Raw genomic sequence first — 24280 nt, forward strand, 5'->3', positions numbered from 1 at the left:
GTCTTTTTTAAATGCTTCATTTAGAATTTTAGTCATAAACTGCTCCATAGCAGCACGGCAAAAAGGAGACAGGTGCTTAAATTCCTTTGTGCACTGACCCGGAAGTTGTATTCGCATTGGAGGACCTTCGGCACAAAAGCTTTTTATCAGCTTCTGCTGACATCCCAGTAGTGGAAACAGTCTATTTTTATTTGTATTTGAGCTAGGGATCCATGTAGGGGTGTACTTGGTTTTTCCATATGTAAAATTAGCTTGAATAATTAAATTATATCTGGTATATTATATAGCAAGATCTATTTTTTACATGGCCATAGTCATTGATAAAGTAGGCCTGCTTAATAGCCATCAGTTTAGCATTTGTGTTACTAATTTTTGGATGATTTTATGAACATTGTTTTAAGATGTCATACACTATAAGGTCCGCTTGTTTGGCAAGGTTGCTAAACAAGAGGATCTTTCCATCAATATGCTTACCCAAGGTGGGCGATATCGAATTACAACAACAGGTATAGGACCTGTTGGAGCGAGGACTGCATCAATGAGGTCTCCGATCTGACAGGGAAATCAAACCTGCCCAATCAACATCTGGACAATTTTAGGCCATGTCGGGGGTCCCCATACATGGGCAAACAACCTGTTGAATCGGTCTAAAGGACCCAAATTGGCAGCTTAAATCTGCCTGTGTATGACCACTTTTAGAGACATTCTTCACATATCATTTTGCCTTGCCATTTTCAGATCCATTTAACATTACACAGAGAGTTAAAACCACAATAATATGTCACCTATTATAAGTGAAAGTAAATAAAAAATGACTGCGAATGCCACCTTTTAAAGTCTTTAAAAAACTAGGGGTCATATTTAAAATGAAAAGCTCCAATAATGAGCACATATTTAGATTATATCTATATTAATGCTCTCTCACACAAAAAGGTATGAAAGTAGCAATTAAACCTAACCTTTCTGATTCATGTATCTGTTGTATAGGAGGTTTTAGGTTGCCGCACACACGTGACATTCAGGATATCTGACTCATTGGACAATATGAAGCATATTGTACAATATATACAGCCCACACAGTGATAGATCGAAACAGATCCATAGACAAGCAGGCCCATGCAGTTCTAGGTTAACTGATTATTCTCTACACATATACTGATGAAAGTCATAGGTCAGACTCTGCTTCCAGTTTGGCTGATCAACTGCAGAGCAACCACAACTGTTCACTTTAATTTGAGCAAATTAGTGATAAAAGATTTATAATTAACACAAGGCCTCACATATCCAAACTGCAAGGCTGCATCGAATAATGTTATATTGTATTATAATATATAAATTCATTTTTTTTTCTAAATGTCATATGCCAACTGTCACTGCTGATTTCCTTCCCTTATAGGGAACACATAGGTTATTGGCACACCAGGAGATTAGTTGCTCACAACAAATCTTTGCTACCATGGGCGACTAATTTCCTGCAAATGCTTTCCCACTGGCAATAAAGTGGGAAAAATTATGCGGCACTTCTTTTTTTCTGAGTCGTCCGAAGTTGCTGTTCGAGAAAACTTTGTTTATCCAAAGGCACCCAAAGTAACACATATGGTTTTCCACTTGCAATGAAATTATTGCCTATGGGAAAGATTAGCTGGCCATGGGGTAGCGACGATTTGTTGTGGGCAACTAATATTGCCATGTGCAAGTGTCCCAGCTTTTATTTCACAGAACAGCTATTCAGTACAAGATCTTGGTCTTGTTATTCCACTAATAGCTTTTAAAATCTGAGCAAATATGCAATTGTTTTTTTCTGCATAAACTCTGCATTGATCCTAAGGACATTATTGCATATGATAAGGGTGAACATTAAACGCAAATGTATCAACTCAAGGTTCAATAGCCAAAAAAAGTAGAGAAATTTTTAAAGATTTTCTAAATATTTTACAATTTGCACCACTTCAGCCTGCTCTGATAAACTGCAATGAACTGCATGCAAGTGCTAAATAAACACTGCAATGGATGCAATGGCGCCCTTGAAGTCACACCTGTACGTAGGTGGTACATCAAAGGTTCTCTTAGCATATTTTTCCTACATGTACAATTAACTTGCACCATAGATGCAAATTAATCACATGCTAATGCCAGAGAATCAGAGAGACCTTAGTTAAATATCTGCAGCCTTGGGAAGTTCTTTTCCTTTGCCTAAAAGTGGCCACACACATGTGGCGATTTACAATTGTCACACAAAAGATTGTTCCCACCCTCCACAGACGTTCAGGGCTGAATCGTCAGATACGGAGGTAGAAACAATAGAATTTCTACCTCCTTCTGCCAATTCGGCCCTGAAGGTAGATTTTGCTCAGGTGCCTTCAATGGTGCCCGATCAAAATCGTTTAACCTGCCCAATCGGCAAGTGGACCGATATCTGCAGTCTTCTGTGATATCGGTTGCCTCGCCGACTTGCCATACACGCACCAAATATCGATTTCATTGGTGGGTGTATGGCCAGCTTTAGGCATCAAACAGATTGTAACAGATGAGGCTAAACTGTGCACAACTTCTACATATCATCATCTGTTTTTTTTTTTTTTTTTTTTAAAGTTATCATTTTTACATTTTTCAATTTAACATAAAAATACAAACCTACAAAAAACAGGGGAAGTAGAGTGAAAGAGTAAGGAAGAGGGGCAGAGCATAGAGCTGGGGATATTGGAACCAGTTTGTCTTCATTGTTGTGGTATGCTGTCCGTGGAGTTTTCTGGGGTTTCATGGAAGGTCATCCAGGGGCCCCATATTGCATGAAATTTTTTAGGAAAACCCCGTGCAAGGTAGGTCAGGTTCTGGTTGGTAAGGGTGTTGTTGACTAGAGTTCTCAAGAATGGGAGGGATGGGGGGGCCAGGGATTTCCATTGTAAAAGAATGGCTTTTTTGGCATAGTAGAGAAGCTGGAGGTAGCAAAGTCTGGAGTGGTGTGTAAGACCCAAGTCCTTTGCCACTCCCAGTAAGCAAACAATTGGTGACAGGATCCAGGGGAAACTTAAGGCATCAGATTTAGTTAATTTTTCTCTCCAAAAGTCCTGCACAGCTGGACAGCTCCAGAACACATCCATATATGAGCCTGTAGCACAGTCACATTTTATACAGGTATGTGGGGTGTGGGGGAACATCTTGGAAAGCCGGTGTGGCGTAAGATACACCCGGTAAAGGAACTTCATTTGTATGTACCTGTCCGCTATTGATATTGTCAGGTCTGGAATTTGCTTTAAAGCATCAACACACATTTCTTCAGTTAAGCTAGGAATGTCACGCATGCATTTCTCATGTACCTTGGCCAGAGGGTCTGAGTTAGCCTGCCATAGGATGGTGTAGTACCAGGATAGGGGGCTTGATGAGGTTTTCCCTGTGTACGTATTTTTCTGGGGTGGTGTCTTTCATTTCCACCGGTCTGGTGGGAATTGGGAGTGAAAACATGTCTGAGTTGAAGGTAATTGAAGTGCATTGTTTGCGGGATTTGGTGGCTTTCTCTAAGTGCTTGGAATTGTTTAATGTCCCCATTCACTAGTATATCTTGCAGTTGTTTAACCCCATAGGAAGCCCATTGGGCAATGTTTGGTAGGGAGGTACAGTTGGGTAAGGACAGTTGCCTCATAATGGTGTCCAACGTGACCAAACTTGTTGTGGGCCTTGGACGCATTTGAGGGCCTTTTGAAAAGCAGTGATAACTGTGCGCATAGGGGTGGTGGTTGTGTAGTGTTGTGAGTTTCCTCTATATGGTAGGTTTGCTAGAGCTTCGAGTGAACCCAATATAATGGCTTCAAGTAGTGTGGATGTGTTGTCCTGATGTGGGGTTAACCACCAGTGGGCACAGATTAATTGGCTGGCCAGGTAATATAGTCTCATGTTGAGTAAGGCCAGGCCTCCCTAGGTAAAAAATTGTAAATAAAAAACGGAGCACAGGATAACTTCTTAATAAAAACATACATTTATTTCCATCTCTAAAAACAAGGCAAAGCCTCCTTACCCCACAGCTTAACGCGTTTCATGGTTATATGCCAGGCCTCCCTAGGTGACAGGGGCTTGCAGGGTTCTTAGGCTTATGCAAGGGTGTACAGAATGTACTACTTGTAATTGTCCTATCTGCTTTGAGGTGGGGGAAGTGGATCTATTGGAAAGATTAGTGATTGGTTCACTTGTAGTCCTGAGTAGATGCCAAATTCCTCTATCTGGGACAATGCATTAGATAGTGCTTCGTCCGGTTTGGCTACATATAGAAGCATATCATCCACGTATAGTGGTGCTTTTTCTATTAGTCTTCATCATCTGTTCTTAATAAGAAAAAAATCTTACAAGATTTCCACCCATCTTAACGTATGATTAAGTCATACCACAATTACCAGGCAGTAATTCCTTTGTTAGAGACAATACTTCCCTATGTTAGACCAGAAGAAACGGGTTAACAGACAAAGTTCCCATACCTACCAAATCTCTACAGCTATAGTAAAAAAATGTCAGTATGTAACTTCTCCCTGACATATGGTCATAATAGGAAAAGCATATGCATACAACTGCCCTCAATGCCAGGAACCTGATGCACCTTTAACCTTATAATATGGGAATATGGGAATGCCCCTAGCTACATTTATTAAAACAGTTGCATAGTAAGTTTCCTAAATAGCAGCCCTAGATGTCTTTGGCCTATGGTTCACAACACGTTTTCTCCTCTAGTGCCAGCGGGAAAAAAGTAATCCGCTGCCCTCCACCCATGTTTGAAAATGCACTGAGAGGCGTGCTACTGGCCTGTCAGTGCACACACCAGGCAAATTTTGATGTGAAAATATGAAATTATTTATTTAAGCTCCAAAATCTGCCAGGGGCAAAAAGCAGCAGATGCATTATCTACACCAATGGATGAAATGGCATACAAAATCCTGCTCACTTTATTCAACAATTAAGCCCTGTAACACAGGGCATTGATTAAAAACTACTCGCTATAACAGATAGAATCTACCTATGCCTAGTTAGCTTGGCTATTAAATTGAATTATGACAATATCTACTAATTTTCTCTCATCATTAATAAATTTTAAAGCACTGCTTATAGGCAAAATTACAATTGCTTTGTTTTCATGCATGGTCTACTTTGGAAAACAAGTATAGTTTCAGCAAGTTCTCCCCAAAAAGGGAAACATTCATAATCAAAAGGTTTCATGTGGGATTACGGGAAGCTTTCCCTAGACCTCCTCCCCCATGGCTTCCAGGAATCCAAGGCATGAGTCACTTTCCCGAGGGCTGAGGCACTAAAGCTGGGTGCTACTTATCTTCTCAACCTAGACACTAAACTAAGGTCCTTTTCAATGATTTCATTTTTTTTTATAAACCCAGTCTAGCTTCTTAGGAGCTGTAGGAACACTTGAGTCATCAGATGTCTATTTTATAAAATCTCACACATTCAATTTAAAGTGACATAAAAACAAAGAAATACATTTTAGAGAAAATTATACTATTGCATGGTGATTCAGAACTTAAAGGAGAAGGAAAGGCAAAGTCACTTGGGGGTGCCAAAATGTTAGGCATCCCCAAGTGACTTAAATCGCCTACCTTTTACCCCGGGCTGGTGCCCCTGTACGGAGAGAATAGCACCAGCCCGAGGTACCTGCAGTGCTTCCTCCTTGATGTTCGCTCGCGTGCGCATGCGCAGTAGAGTGAAAAGCCGAACTTTAACAGAGAAGTCAGCTTTTCACTCTACTGCGCATGCGCCTGTCGCGGGGTCCCGGCAAAATGAAGCAGGAAGGAGGAAGCGCTCGCTTGCAGGTACCCCGGGCTGGTGCTGTTTTCTCCTAACAGGGGCACCAGCCCGGGGTACAAGGTAAGAGATTAAAGTCACTTGGGGGTGCCTAACATTTTGGCACCCCCAAGTGACTTAGCCTTTCCTTGTCCTTTAAACTTCACCAGTCTTTATCTTTAACTTGATTTAGATTTAGTTTTATTGAAGAACTTCTAAAAATGTAATCAACATTTCAACAAAGAGGTATTTGGTTAGGAACAACCTTTGAGTGAATACTGAGATAAGTCAACAGGACTAAAATGAAGTGTTAAAGAGGTAGTTATATCCCCTTGTTCAACATGAGCTCAATAAATAGGGATTGTGCTTTTTGCCTATTTTTTTAATAACAGGTTTTTTTCTTGAACTTTGTTAATAGCAAGCATGAGTAGCTTCATTTTCTATGTTTGTCCAAAGTAGTAAATTGCCAAGCGTAAACCATGGCAATGGCTGGCCTCACCTGTGCTCAACATAAGTACAGGTATGGGATCCCTTATCCGGAAACCCATTATCCAGAAAGCTCCGAATTGCGGAAAGCCTGTCTCCCATAGACTCCATTTTAATCAAATAATTCAGAATTTTAAAACTGATTTCCTTTTTCTCTGTAGTAATAAAACAGTACCTTATAACTGATCCCAACTAAGATATAAATAATCTTTAATGGATGCAAAACAATCATATGGGGTTTAATTAATGTTTTATTGATTTTTTAGTAGACTTAAGGTATGGAGATCCAAATTACGGAAAGACCCCTTATCCGGAATACCCTTGGTCCCGAGCATTCTGGATAATGGGTCCTATACCTGTACAATAAATAGAACTGGCGCTGGAAATGTATTTTGCCTACGCCTTTAAAGCAAAAATAAATACATAAAAAGAACACAATTTACTAACTTATCTGCCATCATAAAGATCTATGTGATTTATTCCTGAACCCACTCCCTGAATAAATATGAGAATTTGTTTAAATTGAGCTCCAAAAAAACAACCCCTATTCCCTATGCTGCAGCCTTATTTATTTTTTGGGTATTTATAAACCACTAAGATTTTGCAGCACTACAAAACGATTACCCATCATTTTAGTAATGTAGCATTGTGCAGCCAGTACATGGGCATGAGCAGGATAAGGGCCACCATTCTGGCATACAAACAAGATTTTGGCATTAGGCAAAGCTTTCCTTACTAACAAAATGACAATTGCCTGCTTGCTGTCGTTGTGTAAATCCAAGACTGAAGGAAACAAGATTTAAATAATTTATATAGTGTAAGAAAAGTTTATTATGCTTGACAGGTCGCCCAGAAAAACAAGACACATTGAACAACAATGATGTCAATTACCATAGGTATAACTAAATGCAAACCAACACATAATATAATAATTGCAGCAGCTATGAACAGGTACTTAGCTTCTACACAGAACTACTTGCAAATAATGGGTTATCTACACCCCAACATGACTCCTACAGTTGCAGACAGGGTGGGAGGGTCAGTGCACAGCCACATTATCAAGCTACAGGTCTGTAATTAAATCAATATTTTAGTTCTAAGAAAGGGGTATATGTATACTCAATATTAAAGGGAAAATAGCTGCCATTTTTGCTTCTCTTTGAAGCCATGGTTTCTGTTATTTGTTAAAAAGGATGTACCTTTGTTGGAAAAAGAGCTTCCTCTGGAATACGGATTGCATGTATGTGAACAGAATGTTACTTTACAGCTTTATAGGGCTGCACTATATAAGTCATATCTAATGGCTTAATTCTGGGTGAGTAATTGTTTTCCAGAGTCCCACAACTGTACTGTAAATCCTGCTCAATGCATTTAGTAGGTTATGCTATATAGATCAAATGAAACCATATGTATTGGCAAAAAAATTCCCATTAACTTCTATTACAACAGCTGCTTCAGTCAGGATACAATAATCCCCTAAGAGAGATCTAGTTAGTTGCTATGTCCAAACCCATAATTCTGTCAGGTAATTCAAAATTATTACTAACTCATTGAAACCAGAGAAAGTACTTTTACTACTGATATTTCAATTTAAAAAAAAAATTATCCCCTCTTTGCCCAACCACATCTGACAGCTGTACCTGGTATCCTGCTGAAATCACTGGTCGTCAGCCATGCTCTCTTTTCTTTGCAGTGCGATCCAATTGGAAGAGATTACTGGTGGCTCTGATCTACGACATCACTCTCTGATGCCATTAGTACTGTTACCGCTTGGCTTGCACCACTGAGAAGAAACAGTGTGGCCAGTGACCTTTGATTTTATCAGGATGGCAGGATGGGCTGTAGGATGGGCTTAATCAACAGGGGATGATAACTCAAAGAGGTAAAATATAAAAGCATGTGCACTGGAAAGTTGTCAGAATCCACTTTATAGGTGGTCTTTACAATGCCTTAATAACAAGAGTTAAACATTATAAAGGTATAGTATAACCTATTTTAAAGTGAGGTTTACTTTTATTTTAATTTCCTATAAACTGCCAAAATATAATAAGGATGTATGAAGATCTCTTATTGTTTCCTCTGCAGAATCCAAATTAAACCTCATATGTCAACTTTAAAATCCTTCCACACAGCAGAGATATATAAAAGTCGTACTAGTGGTCCATTTGGCACACACAGACAGCAAAGGGCAGGCAGAGTATGGCACACACAGGCAGGGTAGGGCAGGCAGAGTATGGCACACACAGGCAGGGTAGGGCAGGCAGAGTATGGCACACACAGGCAGTAATCTGTTTGCCCTATACTGCCTGTGTGTGCCATACTCTGCCTGCCCTAAGATGCCTGTGGGAAGTGAACCTGGCAGGGGTTTGTTCTGGGAGTTTGTTAGCAGTTGAAAATAGCCATTAAATGGTCCCTAAGGTGTGTATTTATGTGCTGGTTGCTGTGCTATCCACAAGGGAGGAGGAAGCATATGGATTTAAGGGTGTCTAAATATGAATAATATGACATGATGGTTGATATCCCCGCAGTGAGGACCAAGCATTTGGGTTTTTGCTGTGCTACCACCATTGTGATAACATGGGTGTGATTTGAAGTGGGTGTGATTTAAAAAGGGGAGTGGCCAAACTGGCTTCCATTAGCGGCCCTCCACTATATATGCTAGAGAAATTCCAGCCCTCGGCATCACAGAAGTTGGACAGCACTGTTTTAGACCATTGTTAAGAGTTTGTATATCTACTCTGCTTGAAGGTCTACTCTTAAGGTGGCCATACACGAGCAGATCCGCTCGCTTGGCGATGTCGCCAAGCGAGCGGATCTTCCCCCGATATCCCCACCTACGAGTGGGCGATATCGGGGACCATTTAGGTAAAAAAAATAATAATCCGATCGTTTGGCCCTGGGGCCAGACGATCGGATTATGTGAGCGGCAATGGGGCAGTCGGATCGGGGACCGCATCAACGAGCCGATGCGGTCCCCGATCCGACCAGATTTTCTAACCTGGCCGATCGAGATCTGGCCAATTTCAGGCCAGATATCGGTCGGCCAGGCCGCTCTGCTCTCCCCATACACGGGCCGATTAGCTGCCGAATCGGTCCAAGGGACCGATATCGGCAGCTATAGTCGGCCCGTGTATGGCCACCTTTAAGCATATTATGAGATTAACTGATTGTTGCCAGACCTAGGCAGTTAAGGGGTCAAAATCTGCTATACTGTATATGTACATGTATGTGCTATAACAAGATCGGAGCCTTGGCATTCCCAGTAGTACTGATGTTCCTAACGTAATCCATTTAAACTTAATCGATTTAAACTCTGATATACTCGTCTCAAAATGCAAAATGAACTTAAATCTTAAAGCTTTCACAGGTATTTTGACATCAATTATGAGGCTACTAAAATAGGTCATAACATATATCCATAAATGCACTGTACAATAAATTATATTAATTTGGGGTGCGTCACAAGTTGAGATAACCATAAAATAAATGTATTATTAAATAAAAAGGTTTGAAATAAAAAGCTTATGTAAATTTAAATATTGCCCTGTTCAGTTTTTTTTTTTTTTTTTTTTTACTTTTCACGTATGCCGCATACCCCCATAATCAACATAAGTGTAATGAACAGTGTAATGAATAGGGCTTGTGCTGAACATTTTTTTTGCCATTTGCTAAATAAGAAAACATGTTTTTGTTATTTTTTCACTACTCAAATTGAACTTGAGTCAAATTCTACTTTGACCGATTTGACTCCGATAAATACACTGCTGCCTGCATTTAGCAGCACTGTATTCAAGAGGGGCAGGAAAAGAAAGACACGTAGATGTCCACCTCCCCCCCTTCTAAACCCTACCCCTCCCCTACTTAACTTCTGACTTGGGTGGCAAGTGGTAGAAGGCGCTGCCCTAATGATTAGAATTCGTACACTCTACTAGAAACAAAAGAATTTTACTACTAGCTTATAATTTAGCTCTAAACGTTAGCCAGTGAAGGCACCCAATTCAAATTTTCTGTCTGGACTGATTGATGAGAGGACCAATATCCAAGGCCTTTGCCAATAACGGTTTCTTGGTCTCCCACCATACACGTGTTGATTATGCTGCAGCATACACTTTGTTCAGCAATATATCAAGTCATAAGGGCTGCGTATGAAAAGTCAAACCATAAATCCATTTAAAGAATAAGTACGCACACAATTTTAAAACAAACTCAATATTTGGATCTTCATATTTTACTAAAAAAAATAATTTAAATATTACATCAACTCATTGGGATTATTTTTATAAGAATTAATTATATCTTGGTTAGGATCAAGTACATGGTACTGTTATTATAGAAAAAAGTAAATAATTTTCAAAAATGTGAATTGATTGAAATGGAGTCAATCATTTTACCACCAATATGAATCCATGCAGCTTAGTTACATCAGGGTACAAGGTACTGTTTTATTATTACAGATTAAAAGGAAACATAATATATTTATATTTTATATTTTAGTCTTTTTGGGCAGTGTGTCCATCAATGGGTATTTTTTTATTTAAAAATAATTTTAAAATATTATGTTAAAAATTGTTGTGCCACTTCCTCCTCTTCACACTTTCATTTTGTCTGTGTAACCAGCGGCATGCCTTCTATGTGATTAAATGTGGGAAGCCTTGAGGATGAGCTGGAGTGACACGGACACTACCCATAGACAGAGTACGGTAAGTATTACATGGTGCTAGCACAATATAACTAAAAATAGCTTTATACCATGCTTCTTATTACTAAGAAGGATGGGATAGCACAATATGTACATTTTGGAACTAAGGATCATTATATTCAAAGTTAGTAGGCAATTATTTTCTCATTTTCTTAATGTAATACTGTCATGGGAAAACATGTTTTTTTCAAAACGCATCAAACAGATATTTTTTAATATTTAAATATGACATGTGGCTAGATATGTTATTCACTTTCCAGGTTGCCACAGCCATGTGACTTGTGCTCTGATAAACTTCAGTCACATTTTACTCCTGTGCTGCAAGTTGGAGTGATATCACCCCCCTCCCAGCAGCCGATCAGCAGAACAATGGGAAGGTAGCAAGATAGCAGCTCCCAGTAGAGTGATATCACCCCCTCCCTTTATCCCCCAGCAGTCGATCAGTAGAAAAAAGGGAAGGTAACAAGATAGCAGTATCCCAGATATCAGAAAAGCACTCAATAGTAAGAAATCCAAGTCCAGCTTGGGACTCCTCCAGTTACATGGGAGTAGGAGAAACAATAGGTTACCTGAAAGCAGTTCTAATGTGTAGCGCTGGCTCCTGCTGAAAGCTCAGACTCAATGCACACAGGCACAATGCACTACAATGGCTGCCTACACACCAAGGGTGAAGACACACTGGGCTACTTGTAGCAGCTACTTTTTCAAAGCTACTAAACACCAGAAAATACCCTGCCATAGACAATACTAAGAATTGCCTCTGCTAAAACACACGTAGAGACAATTATCAGTAAATGATCAGCATTGTCTGCTTTAGTAGCTACAACAAGTAGCTGCTACTAGTAGCTCTCTGTGTCTTCGCCCTAATATTACAACTAAGAAAATACATTTGTTGGTTTAAGAACATATAAACACTGTAGTTTAGAAATAAAAAATGTACACCATAAAAATTATGACAGAATCCCTTTAAAAGAAAAAAAAAAGGCTAAAATATTACAGCAAAAAATACATGGGATTTATTTTTCTGTTTAAAATGTCCCATTCTGCGGAGATGATTTGCAGTATACAATACTTCCATGGCCTTGGGATTATTCATCAGTAAGTATACATTTATTCATTTTTGTAACATTCTACAGCAGAGGCCACACATACAGGCTGATTTGAAAATCAGCAGCCCTTTGCCTCTATACTGTAACTCCTTTGATCTCTATATTGCAGACATTAAATCCCTAAATGTTCTATTGGACCATCTCAGACGTCAACCTGACAAAGATAAGTATGATGACGACGCCAGCACTGGCTGCCCTGGAACCCTGGGATACATGGCCCCAGAGGTGAGATATGTAATTACAGCATATTTACAATAAAAGAAAGAAGTACAGGATGACAACAAGACAACAGAACAGAATAAAAATTCCACCTAATGACTTTCAGAGACATAGAGGATCCACTGTTAGACAGACGAGGAAAGATTAGTACAAGGTGGGGGTGGGGTAAGCCCCCCCAGTGTAATAAATTGCTAACTTTTTTCCCTGGACCAGTGCTACTGTTCAGAAAAAAAAATGCAGGAATCATTCTTTATAAGCGCCAGGCTGCCATGTTACCTATATTTCCCAAGTCTACCTGCTTTTTCAGACTCCCGGAGTTCATAAAGACAGGCCAATGACTGGATTATACATAGACTTATGTATAGGGCAATGGGTGCATAAAAATCATTATCCAGTGAATATTCAAACCTGTCTGATAGATACCTGGAAAATTTTTAGTCAGATATTGATTGGACAGGCCATCAAGGACCCCCAAAACATTGGCCTTCAATCTGTACCAGTAAGCAATATTGGCACTAATTGTTCATGTCACTGCTTGTTCAGCTACTGGAGGTGTTTGAAGTTGCAGTCTAACAGTTACACACAGAGATCACCTGCTTTTCTCTGCCAACGTTACCTACACAGGTTGAGAAAAACAGATCCACTCTCAATCACAGCACCATGTAGCTGCACTAAGAAGCACAGCATTGGCCAGAAAGAAGCTACATGGAGCTCAAAAACACGAAAAAGCAGGCATTTTCAAGCCAAACTCCACTCCATATAGCTGCACTCAGGCCAACACTTTGACTGTCAGTACAGCTACATGGAGTTGTAGCCAAGAGCAGTCCATCTTTTCTCAGTCTGCATAGGAAAATTAGGCTGAGAAAAGCAGATAATCCGCCATGTGCGACTTTGCCCAAACATTAGCTGGAATGGTATATGGTGATAAAAGATCTCATGATATGTAATCTTTAAAAGTATTTATCAAGTTTTATTTACTTTACTATATAAACCATGCTACTATCTACCAATCAAATTGGGCATATCAGCTTGATACTGGAATTGTATAAAATGTTCATGCAAAAAAACTTCCAGATACTAACTCTAGCATAAGTCAGATAATTATCAGTTGTATCTCTGAGAAATATATATATAAATATGAAGTAATTCTATATATAAAGTAATATAAAGTAATTCTGATTAACAGTAAAGCGCCCAAGTGTAAAGACTAATATTACACAAAAATTAAGAGAAACTAAACATTTTTTGTTCGTAAGAAAAAGACAGAGATTGAAATTACCCAATCCTTAATCCTCACCAGATCCGCCAGGGTATACACTCTCTTGCGTATTCCAAATTTGTAAATCTGTTAAAAAGGCACCCCACCAAAAAAAGAACACAGCGTCAGTTTTGCACATACACACACAAGCGTAATTCTTCTAACATGTAGCCTTTTATTGAATTCTTCTTAACTTATACTATAAACACTGTGTAAATCCAAGTAATTTCCCTAGAAACACCTATACTATAAGAACTTAAAAATGTTATCATCAGTGGTAAAAACTGGCTACTTAAACACTACAAAACACCGTAATTTATCAGATAATTGTATCTGTCATAAGTTAAAGCCTCAAATTATTGGATAATATTTGCAAATAAAAAAAAAAGCTCATACATGATTTCTTGCTAGGTGTGTGTGTGATATCATTTCTAAAAGGTTACCTCTTACATTAACCTGTACTGGACACCTAGCTAGAGCTCTTACTGCCTTCTTGCTCTCATAATGCATAACTCAATTATTTTTCAGTCTTTTTAGAAAACTCTAGACAAACAGACACAACAGAACAAGATCGTTAAGTTAAGAAGCACACCCAAAATTAAATTAATAATGTTATTTGTTTTTAGGAGTGGGCTCTTCATTAGAACCTAGTGTATACTAAGTACTGATAAAGGAGAAGGATTGGCTAGTGATCAATTGTTTTGGTAAAATTTAACCACGTCATACACCATGGCATACACATTTCCTGAAGTTGCCCAAAGTTTCCTTAAGAGGCAACGCAAGGCGTATGCCATCCCACTGGCAATTTACATTCTTGAGGTGGGATGGCATGTCAAGGAGATTAGCAGCCCGCAGTAACGTAGATTTATCACGGGCGACTTATCTCCAAGTGTGCCATGCCCTTACAGCCTGCCTTTCAGGTAAAGCACAAACGTTCATTTTTAGGTCTACTATTTTTGTTGGCTGGTGGTTTCCATTTATATAAATTAGGCAAAGGGAAGGGGGGTCAGTCATTTGTTCACTGACTGAAACACACCAGCAAAGTAATGTTACATGCCATAGCCATTTTTTTCTGTTACATTAAAGGTTAAGATCTCATTCATTTATATAATTTAAATGTACATTGCTTTACATTGCCGCTACTAAGCTTCCATTCACTCTTGCAGTTGCAATGGCAAACAAAGCAGTTTGTTGTGGGAAAAAAACACCTAAAATACCTTTGTCAATTGCTGCGGGTAAAACTGTCCTCTTACAGCGGAAAGCCAGAAGCATTACAAGTAGCATAATAAATGTTTCTGAGCTGTTCAGATAAATGGTTTTTGACTTGCTTTGTGCTGTGGGACAGTGACTCTGCTCCTTCAAGTATATTTTAAAATACCACAAAAGCAAAAGATCTGTTGCTTGCCAGAAAGGAAACAAATATCAGGATTACCAGAAATCCATTTTCTGGTACTCAAATGGCTAATTATAGTTATCAATATACTTATAATTGGGGCAATGAATAATCGACTGCCTGCTTGAAACAAACTGCAGAAATAAATGGATCAATTAAATGGATAAAGGCTTCTGCTGTCCACGAAAGCTACCAGCGTGCATAACCTGATGGTCCAGTGTCCTTGCTGTTTGGACATCAGATACCCAGGTCTGCACAATACTTAGCCAGTTTAGGCTTACTGACTTGAATGTTATGCAACATGCATCAACCAACATGGGCATGTGCATAGGGATACTGCATGCAAAACAAATAATTTTTTTTTATAATACACAAGAGCTGTTACTAACCTGCAAAATATATTCATATAAATTGTGCATAGTTAGCATTGGTTATGGTCAATGCTAAGTAATGTACTTGTGTCACATCACTTGTTAATTATTTTTAAATAAAAAAATGTAACCACCACCCCAATTTTTTAAAAATAAAATACAGAATATAAAAATACAAGGCACCTCAGAGTTCCTTAACCTGTATAAAAGCATTGTGTCTTTTTTATGCTCATAGAGTACATTTAGCTGTAATAAACTCATCATTAAAATAACTAGAAAAAAAAGCCATGAAAAATACATTTACAATGATAACATGTTATGCAACTAGCTCCATCATTTAATACAGATATCTTTAACCATGCAGCATGTAAAGTCATGAGAAAACCTGAATAGCGTAAACCCAAAGGCCAGCCCTGATTTCCAATTAACTCTACAAACAGGGAATGCTCTGTAAAGATAAGAGTTTAATTGGATTCTCCTCTACATTTCAAAGCTAACAGGCAGACAAAGCTTCCCACCCATGCAGACTGAAACAATCACGGTTAATTGAATTAAAACAGGGTAAACTAGCTGTTTATGACAAACATTTAAATGAACTAAAATTACAGTTTGTCACTACTCATCCCCCATACCACAACTCTCACAGCACTCTGCTTTGTAAGGTTTTATTGTAATCCTTTTGTTTCTTTTCAACTGCAAGATTTTGTTGTTCCTGCACAATGGCTCATTAACATACAAATATGCAATGCTAAATTATGGTACTGATGAGCTTCCATGTAGTGTAATTTGTTAAAATATTCCATAAAGTTAACTAAAGTTTTTTAAATCACAGTATTTTAAAATGAATTAAAAGAAACATGATTCTTCTTTATTTTTTAACAATATAACCTTGAAACTGTACACCCCCACCACCAAAATGCTATAACTTAGGGCGATTTCCTCCAAAAATGCCAAAATGTGTGTTTTTTATCCATAAGAGCTGAATCACCAGAACATATAAGGGGGAATGCCACACTGGGTGGATTCTTGGCCTGTGGATAACGGCAGGCTTTGAATCCACCCCTACACACTAAAAATCGTATGATCTGCCTGCACCCAGAGTCACTGGGTCAGCCTGGGTGCAGGCACATGGAGTGGATTTTAGTGCTAAGCTGCTTATGTATGCAGTTACCTGCTGAAATCGGCTTTGTGAACCTGCACCTGGGCTGACGCAATGGCTCTGTGTGCATGCACAACAGTAAGATTTTTAGAACATTGGGGCAGATTCTTGGCCTGTGTTCCCATAGAATTTGATGGTAAAACAACTTGAGTATTCTCTTGTGGAGCAACGGAGTTCCATTCAGATGTTATTGCGCCCATCGGCTTGAATGAATCTTAACAGCACGGAGTTCTAATATTTTCTTTGGCAAAAAAACACAGGTGAGAAGATGCAAGAAATATCTAAAATATTGATTAAGGATTTGTTTTCTGTCAAGATTAAAATTTTGATTGGTGGAAAAAATAAATGTTAAAGGGATGATTTGTCAGTTAAATTCAGAAAATAAAAAGTAGCTGTGCACTGTCACTTAAAGAACCTATTTATCGCGCACAATGTAACACAAAGTCATTTTTAGCACTTTACTCACTTGACGATACATTTTAAATAAAGCATTCATGAAAGAGGAAATGAAACAAACTGGCAATTACCAGTGAGATATCATAATGAGATTTGTACAAAAAAATCTAATACTGAAGATTACAGTCTAAACGTCTTTGAAGTTTGGTTCAAGCATCCCAAGAAAATAAATTCCTGTGAGGAATTTATTGACTATAGGACAATGGCATTTCAGCTCATTATTCTAAATGCAGAGAGGGTGCTTAGGGAATGTTTGGAAAACAGACACTCTGGTGCCTACTATCACAACAATGAAGGGCTATTACCAGCTATTTAGGGCCTTCCAATAGGTCCTGCAACACCAGAAAAAAATTAACCCTCTCCGGAAATGTTGAAAGAGCACAAAAGCATGCCACAAGCCATGTTGGTGTCTTTGCATCTTCAATAAGAGCAAAGAGGAAATAAAAGTACAGATTTCAGCATCAAAAGTAGCTTGTAATAAAAAGTAAATAAACAAAGGAAAAATACGATTTGTAAAGGGGATCTATGAATTAGTTGATAAATGCATTTAATTCAAACAACATTTTTAAAAATGCAATTTATTTATTATATGAAGAGAAAAAAATGGATAAAGAATTTTTCAGCTTAACTGAAAATGTGTATGCCATTCCTCTAGTTGCTGCCTTATACATATTTAAAACATTTCTAACCTGGACTGTTTTAAAGCAACTGTATAAACAAGCTGTTAATGATAAATATGCGGTAAATAAGTGGTATTTGTTTTCTTATATCCATATGACCCACACTTCATTACAAGGGTATACCTGGAATGGCACAGTGCTTAGAGGGTGAATCATGGTGGCCAATACACCCTTTCCCACCTGTAATTGCTTTACATCTAAAAGAATATGAAATCTCTACCTATGTCTGACTGACTGTGGCAAGCTAACACCACTTACCAACCTTTGCAACAATTATCACAACTGGATATAGTCTGTTACTGACAGCTTCAGGCATACACATATAATTTTCCATTTCTTTCAATGGTACGTGATGGCAAGTGTAAAAAGGCATTCTGACTTATAGTTCTCAGAGAAAATCACGGCAGGCAAAACCCCATAACAAAAGGGTTTAAACAAGAAAGTTCACTTTAACATTAACAATTACCAACATTTAGACAGATGCATTTTTTTGGTGTTTAGTTCTACAGTTATGTTTCATTTTGGGTGATCCTAAATATATCCTTGCTGTCTACCAACAAACAGCTCATGTAGTTTAATTAGAATTGGTAGTGCTATTATCACCAGACTGGACTAGCTCTGTAGCCATTAAAATGCAAAAGCAAGCCACATTTCCTTTAAATGAATATGTTTGAAGGTGAAAAGGTTTGTTTTTTTTGCATTTTAAAAAAACAACAAAAGGTGAAATCACTAGGGGTGCAAATTGGTTGGGCAACTCAAGCCTACTACCACAAGCCAGTGCACATCTTTTTGTTTTGCTCTGCATCCATATTTTTGCATTGCCTAGGAAGTTTTCCTGGACACATATGCAATATAGAAAATTCTACTACTACTATTGTTACTAAAGTCCCCTAGACACATCTTTTCTTACAAAGCGGCACACTGCGCTAGAATAAAAGGTTTGCAATTTGGCTCAATGGGTGGTGCCCAACAAATTGTCACTCTTCCAGTTATTTCTCCTTTTGCTGTTTTTTAAAGGTCTAACGTACGGTGCCTTTCAGCCTCTCAGAAAGGAAATGGCAGCACTAAAAAATCCCTCTATCATGGCTAGGGCTGCTTTAAGGTACCAGTGGGCCCAGGGCATAGGCCTCATTGTGGGTCTCCACAAATGCACCAATAAATTTCTAACACGACTACCTTCAAGCAGAGGAACACAATACAATAAGGCAGGAAGTACAGAAAAAAAAATCTGTGAATAGAAATGGTACATTCTGGTAAGTCTGGACAGCTGTACCTCATGTCTAACAGTGTTGGGAGTAGATAAAAAGCTGTCATTTGTGATCACAGTTTTTTTTAAAAACATAACCTTTAGAAACATGTGTTCTGCTATAAACAGTAAAAATGTTATATCAAGCTCTCCTAGCTGATTAAAATTAGTCTACCATTTCTGGGGTGGCTTCAGTCAAAGGTATAGCAAATGAAAGATCTGATGGTGGAACCCCAGTCCTGGTGGATCCTGGGCAATTGTGCATTTGCCCATTAATTAAAACAGCCCTACTCACAGCTCTCTATAGATATGTTTGAGGACCAATCTAGAGCATTTCTAAGGACAAGAGCACACAGGGCGTTATAAGATTCAAGTCATTATTACCCTAAAGCATGGTTGTTTGCCTTCCCCTTGCCTAGCATAATAACGAGCAAGAGAATTGGAAGAACTTCTTCTGCCCAGCTCACCTCCAGTTAACTGCTTGTAACATATATTGGTTAAAGTATATAATATAAATATATTTTTATGAATATACACAATTATGAAGACACATGATTTTATTAAAAACAAATACACATATGCAGAAATTGTTTTGTGCTAGAATTTTACATTTTAACAAGTGAAAAAATAAAACTATTGGCGAACCATGATTATGATCATCACCTCTTTAGACACATAGGGGCAGATTTATCAAAATGTCATATGAGAGTTCCCCACAGAAAACTGCACCCACTTTTATTCATTCCTATGGGATTTTTAGAAGCAGATTTACCAATGAGTGAAAAAGGTCACCATCTGATAAATACTCTTCTGAAAATCCCATATGAATAAATAGGAGGTGAGTCATTTTTTTCTGTGGTAGGCTCTAATCTCACCAAACGAGCAGATCTTTTCCCGATATGCCCACCTTGAAGGTGGGTGCTATCGTGTTAATTCAATCGTTAGGCCCTATGAAAAAACAATTAAATTACACTTGTGGGCATAGGCACTGTCGGACCGAGGACCGCATCAATGAGCCGATGCAGTCCATGATCCGAAAGAAAATCAAACCTGCCTGATCGAGATTTGGACAATTTGAGGCTAGATATCGGTTGTGTACGCCCGTCAGGAGTTCTCATATGGGTGTATAAGCAGGCAAATCGGTCTGAAGGACAAGAATCAGTAGCAGAAATCTGCCCATGTACGGCCACCTTAAGATTAGGGGCCCACAAAGAATACAAATGTCACAATATAAGGCTTATAAGCATAGGCTTATGAGCATGGTCATCTGTGGCAAAAAAACAAGCAGGAAGAGCAACAATACCCTAATGGCCCAAATGTAACATGAAAATAATATGTTTAAAATAAATGGAGCACAGGTATGGGACCCCTTATCCAGAATGCTTGGGACCTGGGGTTTTGCGGATAAGGGGTCTTTCCGTAATTTGGATCTCCTACCTTAAGTCTGCTAATAAAATTATTTAAACAGTAATTAAACCCAATAGGATTGTTTTGGCTCTAATAAGGATTAATTATATCTTAGTTGGGATCAAGTACAAGGTCCTGTTTTATTATTACAGAGAAAAAGGGAATCCTTTTTAAAAATGTGAATTATTTCATTAAAATGGAGTCTATGGGAGATGGGCTTTCCATAATTCGGAACTTTCTGGATAATGGGTTTTTATAAAACTCTTCTGTAATCCTATATGTAAACTGCCACAATTATAGTTGTATAAATTTTATTAAAAACCTAACCCCAAAAAATTATATTATTTTACCACACCGGATCTAACATAACCCACTGAACAAAAGGTCAGGCACAGAAGAATATCTGGCATGTGTAGTATATTTATAAGTATAAGCCATTATACCTTTATGAATAATATCCCAAATGTTATAAAGATAACATAACTCTAATATAACTCTCTGATTAATATAAGTATTTCTCTATACCCTGTACATTAAATAACCGTGCCACATTCAAAGTTTAGACATTCAGTTGTAAAGGCAATTACAGAGTGGTCGTTTTTGTTGCCCGTGCTAAAGTACTGGCAACAAAACATCCACAGTACCATGCTATTGTTGACAATTAAAAATTGCTGTAGGTACACATTGCAGAACCAAGCAAAAATGCTTGGTGATGTATTTTTGCATGATCACACAATTTGACTTTTTACCTGCAGCAATTTCAGCTGTTGACAATTACCCAAAAGGTACAGAGGTTAGCACTGCTGCATTACATCTCTTAAAGGAGAAGGAAAGGCAAAGTCACTTGGGGGTGCCAAAATCTTAGGCACCCCCAAGTGACTTTTAATCGCTTACCTCGTACCCCGGGCTGGTGCCCCTGTATGGAGAAAACAGCACCAGCCCGGGGTACCTGGAGCGCTTCCTCCTTCCGGCTTCCCTTTCCGAAAATGCCAGCGGTCGGCGCATGCGCAGTAGAGTGAAAAGCTGACTTCTCTGTTAAAGTTCGGCTTTTCCCCCTACTGCGCATGTGCGCACAGGGAACCAGGACGGAGGAAGCAATCACTGCTACCCCGGGCTGGTGCTGTTTTCTCCATACAGGGGCACCAGCCCGGGGTACAAGGTAAGCGATTAAAGTCACTTGGGGGTGCCTAACATTTTGGCACCCCCAAGTGAATTTGCCTTTCCTTCTCCTTTAAGTCTTTGGTTCTTTTCTAAACCATGGGTCTTTGTGAAGCCAGTATGTTTTCCCCATGATACCACAATTTTCTAGGTGACCCACTTTCCAAAACAACATACTGGCAGCTGAATCTCCTCTTTAAATAAATATGATGGTGCTATATAAGAAGAATTAACTAAACCCATACAGGATTGCAAGAAGATTAAAAAATAGAAATACAAGGAAAAAATGGTTTGTCTAACGTCATACTTTCTGACCCCAGTTGGATCAAGACCATTTACCTGCCCAACCATACACCACCTGTAAAAAACATTTTTGAGGGCTGTAATCTCCTACTGAAATGTCTGTTTTGTGTCCAGTTTCCCTTTAAACATATGCAATAGTAAGATAGTAGGTGTTGTGACTTGCTATTTTTCAGCATTACTAAAAATGCATTGCATTGTATGTAGCATGTTTTAGTACTACATAGTAACATAGTACATTAGGTTGAAAAAAGACCTACGTCAATCAAGTTCAACCATAGAAGTCGCCCCAAGTTTCTGTAATTCTATTTATGGTAGATTCTAGGTTTGTTACATAAGGGCAGTGACACACTGGGAGAGTAGTCGCCCGCTATTTCAGGCAACTAATCTTCCCAAAATGCCATGTAAATTGCTGGTGGGACACACATCATTTCAGTTACCTGAAGTTGCCTCTCAAGGAAACTTGTGGTGACTTCAGAAAACCGAAGCAACGTGTATGCCATCCCACTAGTGATTTACATTCTTGTCAGTGGGTTGGCATTTTGGGGAGACTAGTCACCTGCGGTAGTGAAGATTTATCGCGGGCGACTAATTTCCCTGTGTGCCACTGCCTAAAGTCATCAAAGCTCATAAACCCTGAGCAAGAGTGAAGACACACAAAGCTACTTAGTAGCAGCTACTTGTCACAGTTACTAAACACCAGAAAATACCCTGCCATAGACAATACTGAGAATAGCCTCTGCTAAAACACGCGTAGAGACAATTATCAGTAAATGATCAGCACTGTCTACTTCTGTACCCGTGACCGTGAAGTACCTGCTACTAGTAACCCCAAGTAGCTGCTACCAGTAGCAGCAAATGGCGGCGCCGCGTATGCCATCCCACTGGCGATTAACATTCTAGCCGGTGGGATGGCATTTCGGGGAGATTTTTCCCGTGTTTCACAGCCCTAAAAGTCACACATTAAGCTACTGTACTAACAAACTCCTTCCCTGTAAAGTAATTTAATTCTCTGTCCAACAAGTAATTACATAAAGCAAATAGGATAGACAGACTCAAATTCTGGTAATAAAGTGCATGCAAAGTTAAATAAAATGAACATTCCACCATTGTGTCCCATTCTGATGAACCTAGGTAGTATTAAATTACTCCTACCAACATTTTGGAAAAATATGACATTTTAAAATAGCAGATTCTGCCTTACCTGGAAGAATTAATAGGATTAGCATTACTCATGGTGTGATGTGTTGTGACAGTTACATTATGTGCATTTTATTTGTAGATCAGCATACTATCATTATCTTATCATTTTTTCATATAACAGCACGCAACAAATGAGTTTCCGATAATAAAGAGGGTTAACAGGACAAAAATAGGATTTCTATATTACATCTCTTCTCCACTATAAAAGTTCATAAAGTTAAAAGACAGATAGGATAGAGTCAAGAAAACTGTAGCTGAAGCTGCTCATTAAAAGACATGGAGGGAAAATTAAATTACTGTTACACTGTGTCAAGACAGAACCAGAAATACATTTTCTTGCCGCACCAGACATTTGGAAATAGAAGAAACAAAGGATTGAAGGCAGCATCAGTTTTGCTAAATTCAGTCATGAACTTTATAGTCATTCTTCCTGTGTGACTGCAATTCCTAACCTCTAGCCTGCCCAAATGGCTTGCAACTTCATTTTATGTTAGGTATATAGTTTTTCCAACAGTGGACAGTGTTTTTCAGAATCCAATATATCAGCGCTTTAAAAAGATCTTGACAATAAAGGAACAAAGGAGTGTTCAAAACAGAACACTGCTATATTAGAGCCACAAATTAAATATAACACAAACGACAAGCAATAAAACGTGACTTGGTAAGTGGGAAACTGCCCAGTCACTCGAAAATTAGTTACCATTACATTCTGAAGCAGAGCAACAACAGTGAGAAAAAACTGGCTAAAATGAATTGACAAAAAGCAGCTTACTAAAATTTAATTAACAAACAATGGCTTGATATATTAATTATAATTCAGTGTTTAAGCTAAAATAAATGCAACCTATACATTTAAAAGAGTACGGAATTCTTTAAACAGCCATATAAATGAACAGCTGGGATTTAATTATCAAAATGGGTTTAAAACAATTACATTATTGCAGGTTCATACATTGTCTACTCAAGCATGGTGTAGATATTCCCAAGACACTGCAAGTATGTTTATATAAATGCTCTCTTTGGAAATAAAAATTGTGACAAAAAGGAAAATTCTCATTGCATGTATTTGGTAAAGGGCCGAAGGGCCGAGTACCTGTTGTGTCTCACTGCCCTTCCCTTTTACTTATGACAAAGAATTTCTACAACATTCTCATTTGACTGTTATGCAGAAAGTAGCTACAAATATATCAACTGTGACAGAAACAGCCATACAGTAAATAGATGCTGTTATTAATGGGACAGCATAGCTCAGTATATAACATTATCTTTAAGGCTTTGTGTTTACAGTGTCAGTGTACAGCTTTCGGTTTTATCTTTGTTATTTATTCCTGCTCTATAGTAACATATATTTCTAGGGAAATACG

The 24280-nt window shown here is 38.4% G+C and overlaps 1 protein-coding gene across 3 annotated transcripts in view; it reads right to left on the minus strand.

Annotated features, from left to right (window-relative positions):
* The window catches only part of trim71 (tripartite motif containing 71, E3 ubiquitin protein ligase), a 57192-nt gene that overhangs the window by 28012 nt on the left and 4900 nt on the right, over positions 1-24280 (minus strand). The window contains exon 2 of one of the 3 annotated variants that reach the window (XM_004915373.4): positions 13583-13630. The exons of 1 other annotated variant lie outside the window; for it this stretch is intronic. In XM_004915373.4, the coding sequence (XP_004915430.1) occupies positions 13583-13630 (48 nt within the window). Of the gene's footprint in view, positions 1-13564; positions 13631-24280 lie in introns of all 3 variants that reach the window. One more of the 3 variants, XM_004915372.4, reaches the window with a different exon arrangement.

The sequence above is a fragment of the Xenopus tropicalis genome, chromosome 6, assembly GCF_000004195.4.
Source record: "Xenopus tropicalis strain Nigerian chromosome 6, UCB_Xtro_10.0, whole genome shotgun sequence".
NCBI classification, from domain to species: Eukaryota; Metazoa; Chordata; class Amphibia; order Anura; family Pipidae; genus Xenopus; species Xenopus tropicalis.